The sequence below is a fragment of the Poromitra crassiceps genome (assembly GCF_964638095.1).
Source record: "Poromitra crassiceps genome assembly, chromosome: 13".
Taxonomy (NCBI): Eukaryota; Metazoa; Chordata; class Actinopteri; order Beryciformes; family Melamphaidae; genus Poromitra; species Poromitra crassiceps.
In genome coordinates, this window is record NC_139644.1 from 14617627 (window position 1) to 14630894 (window position 13268).

Consider the following 13268-nt stretch of genomic DNA (forward strand, 5'->3'; position numbering starts at 1 on the left):
GGTCCATAATCCTACAAGAGGTATTTTCTTTTGGGTTGTCCGATAGCCTCCTCAATAATCCCGTCATCAGCTCGTTCACAAAATACTGGCTCATATAGGTTAGTGAATTATTTCACCGTGGAGGGAAAAATGGCCATCAGGACATCAGTCTGCCTACCCGATGCTCGGAGATAGAGGTCCTATGATAAGACTTTAGAGGCATACAAAGGATTGACATGTCGTTACCCATCAGGGAACTTACAAGCCTTTGCTCTGGGTATTTTTAGTCGTATGGGGTTGCCTCTTTTTGGATTTCCATCTCACCTCCGTGATCCATGAGTGCTCCAATGATGCTATTTTAATTCTTAAAGGGGGGGGGGGGTCAAAGGTCGCTTATGAATCATTTCAAGGTGCATGTACTCACGTACTCTGTGTGAGCAGCATATTACCACACTGAGCAGACTCATGCTATTGCTTTCTTCTCACAGGTCACAGGATGTGTCAGGATGAAGCTCTGCTCTTCCTCTGATCCCTCCTGCCGCTCCTCCAACTGGGCCAACAGGAGGAATTCTACCTCAACCGAGCCTCAACCCTTCACCCCATTATCCACCCTCAAGTATCTACACTAAATTGATATTCTGCTTATAGCGGTGTAGGCAACTTTATACCACTAATACTGACAGTTTTGCTCAATAATGTTGTTGCACATACACAAAAAGCATTTTGTCTGTGTGTGTAGCTAACTTCGTCAAACTCAAATCCTTATCAAAATTGAATCTTCATATTAAAGATACTGTAGGAGATTGCTTTGGATAATAAATGTTAGTTTATTCAAGTGGATTCAGTTAGATATAGAGGTAAGAAAGCTAGCAGGTTGTGACGCCTGTTGTAAAGGGATACAAAATAAATACAAAACAAGAGTGTGTTCTACACAGTATCCATTTACCATTTTCTCTATTTGAGGAAACTTGCATCACTAACTATGATCAGGATACATCACAATTAAACATTGTTCCGAACTTCCTATAGCATTTTTTATGAATTTTAATCTATTGCTGTTTGTGTTCAGTAAAACATTAATTTTGTAAATAAATTAATTAAAAAGAAAAAGCCACAGTATATGTTAATTGTAAAAAGAAAGCATGTCTGAAACAACAACTACACCAATGTGAGTCATTAACAAAAGCACATCAAAGCACTTTCGGTCCCAAGACGGCTTAGACACACCAAGGCATGTGTGTGTGGACTTTGACGCACCCTAAGGTCCTTCTACTTTGACAATATTGACCTGATGATCCTGTGGAGAAGAGTTCATCACTGGCTGGGTGGCGACACTGCAGTCCTGGAGAGTCCCTGCTGAACAGCTGCTAGAGAAATCGGGAGCTTTACTCTCTGACCCTCTGAACGGCTGAGAGTGTGACTGGGTGTATGGCGGCACATAGGACTGTGTGTAGGATGGCATGAGTGTTTGACTGTGTTGGTGCGTGTATGCTGCTGCATAAGGCTGTGTTTGAGCTGGAGTGTGAGTAAGGGGGAGGCTCTCAGCGTTGCTACATGGTGGGAACCCATTCATGCCTGTGGGGCTTAGTCCTGGCAGTTTGAAGGCCTCTACGGGCTCCAGACCCTCTATAGCGTTGTAGCTGGGCTGGCTTTGGCCGCACTGGGTGTACGTGCCTTGACTGTAGTTGAAGGCGTCTTGGCTGAAGGTGGTAGATGCAGAGGCAGTCGGCAAAGACGAAGGAGAGGGGTTCTTGTTGTGCTGCTGTTGAAGACCGCTACAAGGGCTGGGTCTGGAGGCCAGGCTCTGCAGAGTACTGAGGATCTGCCTCTGAACGTGTGTCTGCTGCGCCTGCTCTCTCCCCAGACGGCACTGCTGCTCCACCATCATCTTCACTGCCAGGCCCAGGCTGCGCACCTCCGAGCCCAGGGTCTGAATCTGATCCTGGAGCCCACCTCTCCCTCCTGCGTCCTGGACCGCCTGCTGCGGGCTGGGGTTCCCCTCTCTCCGAGTAGAGCCCTGGACCCCAGGGCTCTGGAGGCGGATGACGGCACCCCCGGGAGCGGAGGATGTTGGAGGTGCTGGCGGCCGGTTAGGGAGATGAATGCCAACCCGGGGAGGGGGATGAGGGGAGCGGATTGACAGACCTGGTCTCTGAGTGAGAAAACGTCTGGGGGCACCAACTCCTCCTGGCTGGCCCTCCAAAATTGTCTGCACAGCATAGGAATTAAGAAGAGATTGGTGGAAAAGCATAACTAGCAACTTTATACTGCATGCGCATCTTGCTGAAAAAGCCCAGGTGGAGCAGTGCTAGTGACCTGTTCTGTAAGGCGGGGGTGGCCACTTTCCAGGCGCTCCTGAGAAATCTGAGGTACAGGTTCATCTGTAGATTGAACGTGTCTCAGAGTGTCATTATTAAGTTGCTCGCTGATCCTGGGCTAAGCACTGTGAGATACCAGTCACATATGTGGAAACTCTGGTATGATTCTCTTTTATGTTTTTTTTGTTCTTTTATTGTGCTCTTACGTGCTTTTTGTAGTTTTGTATGTGACATCTATGGACCAAGTGTCTGTCAATAAAGGTTTGTTTTAACATAAAACTATGAATCAAAACTGGGTCTCAAATAAATTAGTTTCTGGATTATTAACACTATAGCTGGAGAGTTTTTTTCCTATGAGAAATCAATTGTGTGAACATAACCCTAGTGCTTGGGTCGCTATAAAGCAGTACTTCAGTTTGTTGGTCAATACATGACAGAGTATTCTTTCATTTATTTGTGTAGCTTTGCTAGTTTTTATTATGTTTAGATCTGAATTGCATTTATTAGCATTATTTGTACAGTCTCTATAGTTGAATATTATGTTCACCACCTTTATTCTATGTTAGTAGCTATTTCTTTTATTTCTCTATTACCTAGGGCAGCGGTACAATATTTAACTTTTCATTTCACCATCAAACCTATTTCTTGGGGGGAGGCGTAACATTTCATTTGTACAGAGCATTGTGCAATATTAGATCATCTTCTTGGTGTGTATGTTTTTGATGTATAGGGATATCGGTATTGAATGTCAATTGTAGTTTGATTGTACATGGCACTCTATGTTGTCTCGAATGCCCAAGACACAGTTCTCCTAAGGGAGACAATAAAGGCTAATCTAATCTAATCTAACTTGAAATCCATTTTTGGTAGTTTGTCCATCAATTGCTGCTGTGGCACCTGAATTTCCCCAAGGGGATCAACAGTGCTATCTTATATCTTAATGCTTTGTTTGCAAAGAGCGTATGATGACGACTAGTATGTTCTGAATACCGTGGAAAATAAGATAAGGTAAGATCAACTTCATTGTCCCCGAGGGGAAATTTGTCTTGGGCAAACAGTGCTAGACACAGCTGAAAAGAAATGATAATGGCTTTTAACTGTGACTACACAAAGTGACAAGATGACTAACTCATCTTGTTTTTGGAAACACTGGAACAAATGTCTGTATGTCGTTTCAATGATGTGGGCTCACAAACTGCCATGCTCTTGTATGTATAGCTGCTGTCTTTGTCCTTGTTTTGTATTCTGTCTTTTTACTATATGGACCTATGGGTCTGAAATGGGTCTTAATAAAAGTTGAATTGAATTGAAGTAGCAGTGCCTCCTTACACAATGTACCTCCTACAACTGTGAGGTAGAGGGTTGTTTGCAATAGAAGTTGGGAGGAAGGAGACCGTGTATCGGTTATTTTCGCATCTGCTGTCCCTGTAACGTCTACCCGAAGTAATCATTGCTTGTCACTAATTAGTCGACAACAAGTTGAATTTTAATTCCAACACTGAAGTGCTGTGTAAAGCTGCGTTCACACCGACCTATTAAAGTTTTTCGCTGGCATCGAGTTTACATACAAAGTCAATGCAAACGAGCGACTGAGCGTATATTCGCCCGGGAGACAGAGAGACCATGACAGAGACAGAGACAGAGCGATAGGGAGAAAATTCGCTCGTCGCCCGAGATGAAATAACCCAACTCGGGCGAAATTACGCTGGCATCAGTCGCTCGCTGTTCAACGCTGATTGGCTGCCGTGTGAGAGTGAGTCAAGGATCACACTGGCTTGGACAAACCGCTGGTTTATTGTGTGGCAACAAACCGCATTGACAGCTCATTGACAGCCTGACAGCTGACATGAAGTGAAGTCTGTACTACCGGTATAGATCTCGCATTAGGAGCACGCTGATAGGCTTAGCTTCTAAACAACTACGGTGGCTCGTAGTGGACAAATATCATGACATTGCGTAACGTTATAGCCCCCAGATGTCCGTCAATTATTGTGCCTGTTGATGAGCGATTTAAACAGAGCGACAGAGCGATTCCATCGAGCGACAGAGGGAAAAATAAATATCTCGGTGTGAACACAGCTTAAGAGGGGTCAACGACGTCTGTTCTGCCTCCAAAAATTGGCACAGTTCCAGATTGACAAACCCCTCATGATCTTATTCTATAGATCTTACATACCGTATATATTATTTTTTATATATAGTACATAGTATGTATTATATCTATATATGTATATATTTAAAATCTGCTGCTCCTGAAATGAATGCTGCCACACTCCTCGCACTTTAATGCCGCCAGCTGTGAGCGAAACAAAATGAACTTTAAGTGGCTCCTTGTTGAGCGAACACATGCACCTTAAACTGTTTTCCTTGCTCCTACACCAGGTATTATGTTGTTTTTATGATGTCTCTAATTTATGTTTTTATATTGTTCTCCTTTCTTAGTACTCAGTTGTTTTTATGACATTTTATGATTTATGATATCCTAGTTAATCTAGTTGATCTATCCACCAGGACCTTGAGTTCATATTTCGTTCCCTCCCATGTTTCATGTTTTGGAATGACAATAAATATCCTTGAACCTTGAACCTTGATTGAGTCTGTTGTTATGTTTTCTTTAACTTGCTGGTATGGTCAACTGAGCGTCAAGGCCAGGAACTCACTTTCCAAGATCATAGGTGTCCAGCAGAGCATGTTGTTGTCGGAGCTGTTCAATAGACAGGTAGGCAGAAAAGCCAGAGCCGTTGTATCAGACAGCTCACATCCCCTATTCCTTGAGTTTCAGCTTTTGCCTTCTGGCTCTAGGTACAGATTGCCCCGTATTAAGAGCAACAGATATCAGCACTCCTTCATCCCCACTGCCATTTCTATTCTGAACTCCGGCCAGGGGAGGAGCTAGCGAGTCACTTTCTACTTTGCACTTCTAGTACTTTTTATCTGTCTTGTTATATTGTTTTCATTGCTGCTGCGACTGACAGAGTCCTGGTTTTGGCATTGTACTGTACCTGCACGGACACTTTCCAGTACTTTGTATCTTTTATTTGTATTGCATTTTATTGTTTTTTATTACGGTGTGATGCTGCTGTTACTGCTGCTATTGCTGCTGTGATTTTTAACCACGTGTAGGCTGGTCACCAATCTGACTGTGTTGTTCTTTTAAATCACTGTACCCTGGCCACTTCCCTCCCCTTTGCTCTACAGTATGTCATGTGCTTTGTGTGTTCTTGTTGCAAACCTAATTGCCCCTCGGGGACATAATAAAGTTGAAGTAATAAAGGCCAGCTGCTATAGAGGTTTTTTATGGTATTTGAAGTTTGTTATCTTCTCGTCTTACCTTTTCAGTGGTCAGATCGTAAGTTTCAGGCTGCTGTGGCATTGCACTTCTCAAATCACCATCTTGGAGGCTAGAGTGATCTCTCCTCAACAATGACGTCATCTGATGGAATGACTGGTTAAAAAGCACAGTAAAGTGAGATAGTGTCAAGCTTGCGATACATATTTGATATAATGAACAGCTTTTCCTTGTTGTTGTGATATGCCATAATTACAAACCAAATATTTTAGTACACATCACATACGAGACAGAATACTGTATGTAGGGAGTTACCTTCGCCCTGTGGGACAGAGCTTTATCCAAAAGCCTCCTGCGAGCTGCCAAGATGGGATTGGAAGCTGGAGAAGGTGTGACTCTCCTCCTCATCAACGCTGCTCCTGATGCCGTCACTGTGGTTGACCCAACTCCTACACCTGTTGCAGAGGACTGCAGGGCCCCTGTTGCAGAGATCTGCAGGGCCCCTGTTGCAGAGGACTGCAGGGCCCTTGCCCTTTGTAGGCTGTTCTGGGCAAGAGAGGTGACGCTAATAATCTGGATGTCATTCTCGTCCTTATTTCCCTCGTGTTGCTGCTCTGCTGCCCTGCTACCTCCACTGATCTCTCCAGACCCTGGTGGCTTTGCACTAGTGTCTGGATGCGCGGCTGACTGCTTGGCAAATTCTGCCGCAGCAGCGAAGCCCGCGTGGTGAGAGGCCTCCCGCAACAGGTTTTGGAGATGAATGTTACTCCAGCCATCTCGTCTTGCTGCAAGGCTTCCCCCGGCTCCAGCTTGCACTTGTGTTGTTGGGGATGTGCTGCTTCCAGCCTCCTCGGGTCTGACCCTGCCTGGCGCTCTCCCCTGGAACTCCCTCAAGAACAGGTAAATGGCTTGAGCAGACACCTTGATGTTCTCCAGCTCCAGCACAGCCTTGATCTTACGGAAACTAAGACCAGCCTTCCGCAGCTCCACCACTTTGCGCTTGGCAGCATCATCCAGCCTGCCCATGGTCTCTCACTCTGGAGGAGGCGCGTCAGGATGGCTGCTGACCTGTTGTTCCCTATAAAGAGAGACATTCAGAAGGAACTGTAACATCTGACGCATGGCTAATACTAACAATGTGATCCACACTCGAATGTGGCCGAGTAAACGTGGTCATCTAGCTAAATAATTGTAAATAACTTAGTTAAGGTTAGCCTAGCTAGCTAACTATCTAACGATAGCAGAAACGCCAGGTAGACGCACTCACTCACTTTGCGAAGCCCTGTCGAGAAGAGGCAACAAGGATTCTGCTTTCCTGGCCCGTTAAGTAATCCCATGTGCCATCTAGGTTTTCGTAATTCCACGCAATATAACAGTATAAACTCTCATATTCAACGAACACCAACTCGTCTGATGACGCGGGGTTAATGTAAACAAAAGAGGTTTTTTGTGTGTCCGTCGCGTAACCTGTATACGCAATTTCCTTTTCCTGGTACGCGTCATCACTCAGCGACAGCGCAGCAGAGCATTGAGGAAGAAATGTAAGTTTTTGTGCACTGTATATCAAGATTATTATAATCTTATAACGTTAACGTTATGCCGTTTACTGAGGAAAGAATTGTTATATGTTGTAGCCAGCAATCCATATACATTAGCTCTTTTTTGGCATGTAAAATTGGTGTGTTCGTGTTGTCGTTAATCCATGAATGGGAATCGATGGCGGCTGGTCCGGTTCGTTCGGTAATAACGTTAGCAAGTAGCAACCCTAAAACAAATATCTGGCCCACGCGTAGCGACACATTAATTTGTATTTCACCAACAGTAACGTTATGCAAAATATGTCTCGATAATTTCTAGGCACTAGCTTTCGTTGAGGCCAGGTTAGCTTGGCATTAACAACATGGATCGAGTCAGGTGGCCAGATATTCAACACAACGTTAATCAGAATCAGAATTCTGATTAACGTTGTGTTTAATATCTAACGTGATTACGTTAGGTTAGATGAAATGCAACACATCAAATCCAAAACATTTTAGTAGGCTATCTGTAAGGGGAAAAAGTCGAATTCATTAAATCTACTTACTGAACATCCCATGTTGTGTCTTTCTGATTCTGACCACTCGTGAGATCTAAGGAACAAGTTCGATATTTTAAATAAATCCGTTTCTCCAAATATCACTTAGGCCTACTCCCTTCTGGCTGCAAGTTCTTCATACAATTTTTCAGGGATGCAAACTCATGGGGAGTGGAAAAAGGTGGCAGACACAAGCCCACTCATTGTGTCCTATTTTGGAATAAAAAAGGTGACTGTCACCTATAGGTGACTAGTGGACAACCCTGATTTTTGTCCTCAAATAATTTCCCAGATCAGGTTATGTGTTTACAAACTAAAGATTACATGTCTTTGTGCCCAATCACAACTTCTATGATGTGCCTGAATAACAGCAGCTTGTCTCATACTTCAGGGCACCGTCCCCCACTAAGCGAAGGGAGGAGGAAAAAACAAAAGACCGAGGCAAGGAAAAGACTGCTACCAAAGAAGTAGGAGACAAGGAGAGAGGAAGGGACAAAGGAAAGAAACGCCGCAGTGCTTCTACTGGCAGCAGCAGCAGGTTTGAGATGTTTTTTCTAAGTCTCCTTTTTATGAGATCATTTGTGTCCTTTTAAAGGATAAGAATTGGGTTTTGATTAATCATTATAACTACTAACCAAGACTGTGTTTGGAATTGGAACCGGTCCAGATCCAGCTCTAGCTCAAGCAGCAGCTCCGGTTCCAGCTCGGGTTCCTCCAGCGGATCCAGTTCGTCTGGTACCAGCCGCTCCGGGTCTTCCAGCTCTTCCTCCTCTTCGAGCTCCTCTGCCTCTCCCAGCCCGAGCCGCAGACGCCATGACAACCGCCGGCGCTCCCGCTCAACGTCAGTCTCTCTCTGCAACTCATGCACTATATTGGTACCATGTAGTCTACATATCATGTATTCACCTTATGTAGCCCCGCCCACTTGACCCAGTTGTGTTATGACTTCCTGTTCAAAACACCGTCTGTTTTACCTGGTCACTATTACTGTACTGTCACAGGAAGTGTCAACACAATAGGAAGTAACTGGCTGACCACTGTGTTGGAACATAAGGTGAATATAATGCCCTCCGGTTTGAATTGTGTTGCAGTGGGAAAAGGTTTTGCTTGTGATCCTGCAGGTCCAAAACACAGAAGAGGGGCGATGATAAGCGCGAGGAGCGAAGGAAAAGGAGCACAAGCCCCAAACCAACTAAAGTTCACATAGGACGACTGACCAGGAATGTAACCAAGGTGAGCTGAGGAATGGTGAAACATTAGGCTCTTTCAAACACAGATCACGCAAAATTGTAGTTCGGGAAGCCCGTAAAGCCTGGCAGCCTCGCCACAGAAATTGCTTTCACACAGAGCCAAGCAGCGCGGCCACATTCCCGTGCTGCTGTGTACTTTCAGGTGAAATCCCCTGCTCCCGGATTGAAAGGCGAGCGGAGGGATTTCCAGCTCCTCCTAGCCCAAATGAATATTTTCATAGGTTAGTGTAGCCTGGCTACTGTATGATGAACGAATTCATTCAACAACAATACTTCCCTCCTTCTCCTAGTCCGCTGAGCTGGGAGGATAGGTGCACTCGCATGGTGGGCGGACTCGCCAAACCGGGCTCCGCCGCCGCACTCGCATGGTGGGCGGGCAGATCGATATGGTGTCCTACTAAAATTGAAACGATACACGACCGCCCGCATATCAAACAGCTGCAGTCTGCATAACGTTCGTCGGGGCAATAGTATAGGCTATAAATGCACATGACTACTTAACGTTAGTAGTTTTTGTAAGGGAATGCACAGAGCTGATTTCGAGGGGGAATATCATCAGACCAACTCGCCACAGACAGCTATAGCCCTCTGAAGCTTATTATTATATCCGTTAATTTCACCTAATGTCAACATCGTTTGAGCATAAAGCCTAACCGCATGGAGCATTCCTCCTGGCGTCCCTGCAGTCATGATTGTATAGGCTACTTTTTTTACTTTCACTCCTGCACTTTTTTGATACATGAGGTGATTTCCCCTGTAATTTTTTTATGAATGAGCTGACCATTCGCACCTTTTCCGGCTTGCTGCGACGACCTTTCAAATGGAGGCGGGTTGCCAGGTAACCCGGCGCTGTTACTACCTACCGTCGCGGGACAAAAGGCGTAAAACAATTATCCACCAAAGCGCGTTCACGACTTTCACATCGGATGCGCGAATCCTATTTTCCGTGCATTTTTCGGCTTTCAAGGCCGGTGTGAAAGAGCCTATTGATAGCAGAATGCATTTAAAGAAAAACAGTTCACTTCTCAGCGACTGAACCCAAAGAAGATTCTGGAGCACATGATTCATTGGAAATTAGTTAATAATAAGGTGCAAAGACTAACGTTTCAACACACACAGCGTCTTCTTCAGAGTCAAACAGAACAAGCAGAATACATTTCTCAACATGCATACATTTTCCTCCCATCATCAGCACTATATCCATCATTTTAAATTTGAAATGCTGGTGTTGTTACCATTGTTGAAAGAGAACTTTGATGCCCTGAGGTTGAGGTAGTTGTAATGAGCATGTGTCTGTAGCCTGGTTAAAACATCCAGATCCGTGAACTCACATTCTCCGGCCTCCGAGCTGTGCGCAGTGGGTCAAAGTAGCCAGTCCTTCGGCCAATCAGCGTCGGATCCGGTCAAATCCAAATCCAGTCGGAAGAACAGCGAAAACGTCTTTTCCGCCGAGAAACTCCACTGTTGCATACTCCTATTATTGTTTACCGTAATTGTTGTTATTGAGTGTATTTCTGCAATAACTGCACTTATGGCTGTTTAACTCCGAACGTGGACGTTACTGCTTGCGGCGGAGAGCCATGGAGGCAGCCATTACTGTTTTGGCAGCGGCGTTCCCGATTGGCCGGTTACAATGTCAACTACGAGGCAGGTCCCTGATTGGCCTGTCGGCCTTGTGGATTCTGAAATAGCCCGCCTCAGGGCAGAGGCCAGACGGCCTCGCAGAACGAAACACAAATGTGAGTTAACGTGACCCGATGGTTTACCAGACTAGTGTCTTTGATCCACAGGATCACATCCAGGAGATCTTCTCCGTCTATGGGAAAATCAAAATGATTGACATGCCGACGGGGAGGATCCCCCCGTACCTGTCCAGGGGCTCTGCCTACGTGGAGTTTGAGACCCCTGAGGAGGCCGAGAAGGCCCTCAAACACATGGGCGGAGGTAGGCCAGCATGTTCCCATCAGTACCTCTGTCACAGGTTTTATGCTGGGCGTGAGTGTCGATGTTAAAAAATGTCTTTCCCATTCATGTTATTGCCAGGTCAGATTGACGGACAGGAGATCACTGCCTCTGCTGTGCTGGCCCAAAGAATCCGCCCCCCGCCTCGTAGACCCTCTCCCCCTCGCAGGATGCCCCCGCCTCCACCTGTGTGGCGTCGTAGCCCACCCCGCATGAGGAGAAGGTCAGTTTTGGGAATTATAGTCCAAAAAGATGCTTTATCCATTATGTAGTACTTTGAATGATGGTCTCCAATGTTTTAATTCAATTCGATTCAAGGTGCTTTATTTGCAGAAATACAAAAGTACATATTGCCAAAGCAAGGTAACAAATTTGAATAATAGTAATCAAATTTAGTTATACAATACGTCAACAAATAAAAATCAATAAAATAAGTAAATAAAATAAAAGTAAAATAAATAAGTCAACCAATTTCTATAAATATGTGACAGTGGCGCATGTCTCCTGTCTGAGACCGTTTATTCCCTGTTAAGGAGTTAAATCCATTCTGTATCCATCCCTGTATTTCAGTTTCATGCCAATGCTGCGCAATATATACAATGTCTGTTCTTTGGTTTAAACCATTCAATTCACGCACACCTCCCTGCCATTGGTGTTTCTTTGTGTCCTTGCAGGTCTCGGTCTCCAAGGAGACGGTCCCCAGTGCGCCGTCGCTCCAGGTCTCCCGGTCGCAGACGTCACCGCTCGCGCTCCAGCTCCAACTCCTCTCGATAGACCAGAGGAGGCTTCCTGGCTACGGATGCCACGAGTCGACCTTCTGGATTCGCACCAGATTAGCTGGAGTTTCTGCGCCCTGGGACCTGTTCAACGTATTATGGACTCACTACAAATAAAACAAATACAATCCCCTTTGTAGCCGCTGAAACATGTGCCTGCATGTAGGAAGTGGATAGACATGTTTTTTTTGTGTACAGGTCTCGGATTTTCTTTTTTAATTTCTTCTTCTTGTTTTTTGCTCAGCTAAGTTGACCCCTTAAAGCCAATGGCGCCGTATTTGTCGTGTTTCAGTCTGAGTCTAGGCTCCATTTGAAAGTTAACGTTTTGCTTAAAATTCTAACAACTTTTTCTTTTAACCACATACATATATCATATATAACCATATGATTTTTTGACATTTTCAAATAAAAATACTAAAATACAGTATGTTCATGAGTTCTGTTTAACTGTCCAGGTTCAGATTCTGAAAGGCTGTTAGTTTCTGTGACTCAATGCTACAAAGGTTTGTTTGGCACAGCACACCTGTGTCCTTAGGGGAACATGTCAGAATGCAACATTTTTTAATGACTGTTCCAGCTTTGAATAAGTAGAACCAAATACAAAACCAACGCCATTGCCTCATACACAGCAAAGTGATCACAGTTTGGCAGTTTGAACTTTACATGAAATCTATACTAGCATAGTCATGCTTTTCGACATTAATTAGCTACATTATTTTGCATTTTCTATAGCATCAATTACTTTGGCCCCTTTATTCAAATATTGAAGGAAAAATAACAGCAATTTACAGCTTATGTTGCATTAACCCTGTTGCCGTTGTCAACCCTGTAAATATATATAGGCTAGCTATATATTTGTATAATACAATAACCTCACCCATACAAATATTAGTTTGTATCTATGCATAGGCGAAGAGGAAAACTATTATAACCTACCCTAAAACAACTGGGAAATTACTTATGGCATTTTTTAATAGCCAAGCAAACACGTTGCTCGAATAAAAGGCATTGGCACAGGTGCCTGCATGAGTCGGACACATGTTTTTCCTGCAACTGCAAGTCAAACGTGTTTTCTCTGATTTAATGTTGAAAATACGGAATGGGGGGTGAATAAAATAAGGAGAATTTGAGAATATTCACGTGAGTTTATGTGTTTTCGTGCAACATAGCCTAATGACCGCTTGGGGTCTCACTCCATCAAGAGAGAAGGGGAGGGGGGTCGAGAGAGAGAGAGAGAGAGAGGAGGGGGGGGGGCAACTGTCTCAAAGAGGAGTAATGGAAAAATAATTAGCCTACGCGAAGGATCCCAATTAGATTTACGTTATTATGGATTTACAGCACGCACACTGGAGTGGAGATGCATTGAAATTATGTAAATTAGTTGTAGTATGCGGCTATAGCCTATAGGCTACACCGCCCTGTTACTGAGACGGCAATCTTATAGCCTACTTTGGATGCATGGGAGTTGGAGGTATTCCGCCGCTGAGGAGGCTATTGGCATAGATGATGGCTTCGGATCAAGAAAAGAACAAACAACGTGCCAAAGAGCTTGTGGAGAAAGCCGGGAATGCAAAGTGTGCAGATTGCGGAGCTGCAGGTAGGCAGACGAGTCAGGTGCTG

The 13268-nt window shown here is 44.6% G+C and overlaps 3 protein-coding genes across 3 annotated transcripts in view; 2 read left to right on the plus strand and 1 right to left on the minus strand.

Moving 5' to 3' along the window:
- Positions 1 to 656: 656 nt before the first annotated feature.
- Positions 657 to 6996, minus strand: LOC310787750 (uncharacterized protein). Its single transcript, XM_083649237.1, has 4 exons — positions 6858 to 6996; positions 5902 to 6664; positions 5629 to 5742; positions 657 to 2188 (listed from the first exon to the last, which is right to left on the minus strand). The coding sequence occupies exons 2-4, from the start codon at positions 6610 to 6612 to the stop codon at positions 1238 to 1240; spliced, it is 1776 nt and encodes a 591-aa protein (XP_083505363.1). The 5' UTR covers positions 6613 to 6664; positions 6858 to 6996; the 3' UTR covers positions 657 to 1237.
- Positions 6997 to 7087: 91 nt separating this feature from the next.
- Positions 7088 to 12072, plus strand: LOC310787760 (RNA-binding protein with serine-rich domain 1-like). The gene is made up of 7 exons (XM_083649246.1): positions 7088 to 7127; positions 8052 to 8198; positions 8328 to 8501; positions 8782 to 8893; positions 10701 to 10854; positions 10954 to 11095; positions 11547 to 12072. Coding segments are annotated over exons 1-7 (831 nt in total). The 5' UTR covers positions 7088 to 7125; the 3' UTR covers positions 11647 to 12072.
- Positions 12073 to 13111: 1039 nt separating this feature from the next.
- LOC310787759 (arf-GAP with dual PH domain-containing protein 1-like) overlaps positions 13112 to 13268 on the plus strand; it is a 23713-nt gene continuing 23556 nt past the window's right edge. Inside the window, exon 1 of the mRNA XM_083649245.1 lies at positions 13112 to 13245. Within this exon, the coding sequence (XP_083505371.1) occupies positions 13152 to 13245 (94 nt within the window). The 5' untranslated portion in view covers positions 13112 to 13151. The remainder of the gene's footprint in view (positions 13246 to 13268) is intronic.

Coding starts and splice junctions, on each gene's coding strand:
- LOC310787750 (XM_083649237.1), bottom strand. CDS start 6,612: ATGGGCAGGCTGGATGATGCTGCCAAGCGCAAAGTGGTGGAGCTGCGG. Junction 5,743..5,901: donor CTCTGTCCCACAGGGCGAAG/GTAACTCCCTAC, acceptor CTTTTTAACCAG/TCATTCCATCAGATGACGTC. Junction 2,189..5,628: donor ACGATCTGACCACTGAAAAG/GTAAGACGAGAA, acceptor TATGCTGTGCAG/ACAATTTTGGAGGGCCAGCC.
- LOC310787760 (XM_083649246.1), top strand. Junction 10,855..10,953: donor CCTCAAACACATGGGCGGAG/GTAGGCCAGCAT, acceptor TGTTATTGCCAG/GTCAGATTGACGGACAGGAG. Junction 11,096..11,546: donor CCACCCCGCATGAGGAGAAG/GTCAGTTTTGGG, acceptor GTGTCCTTGCAG/GTCTCGGTCTCCAAGGAGAC.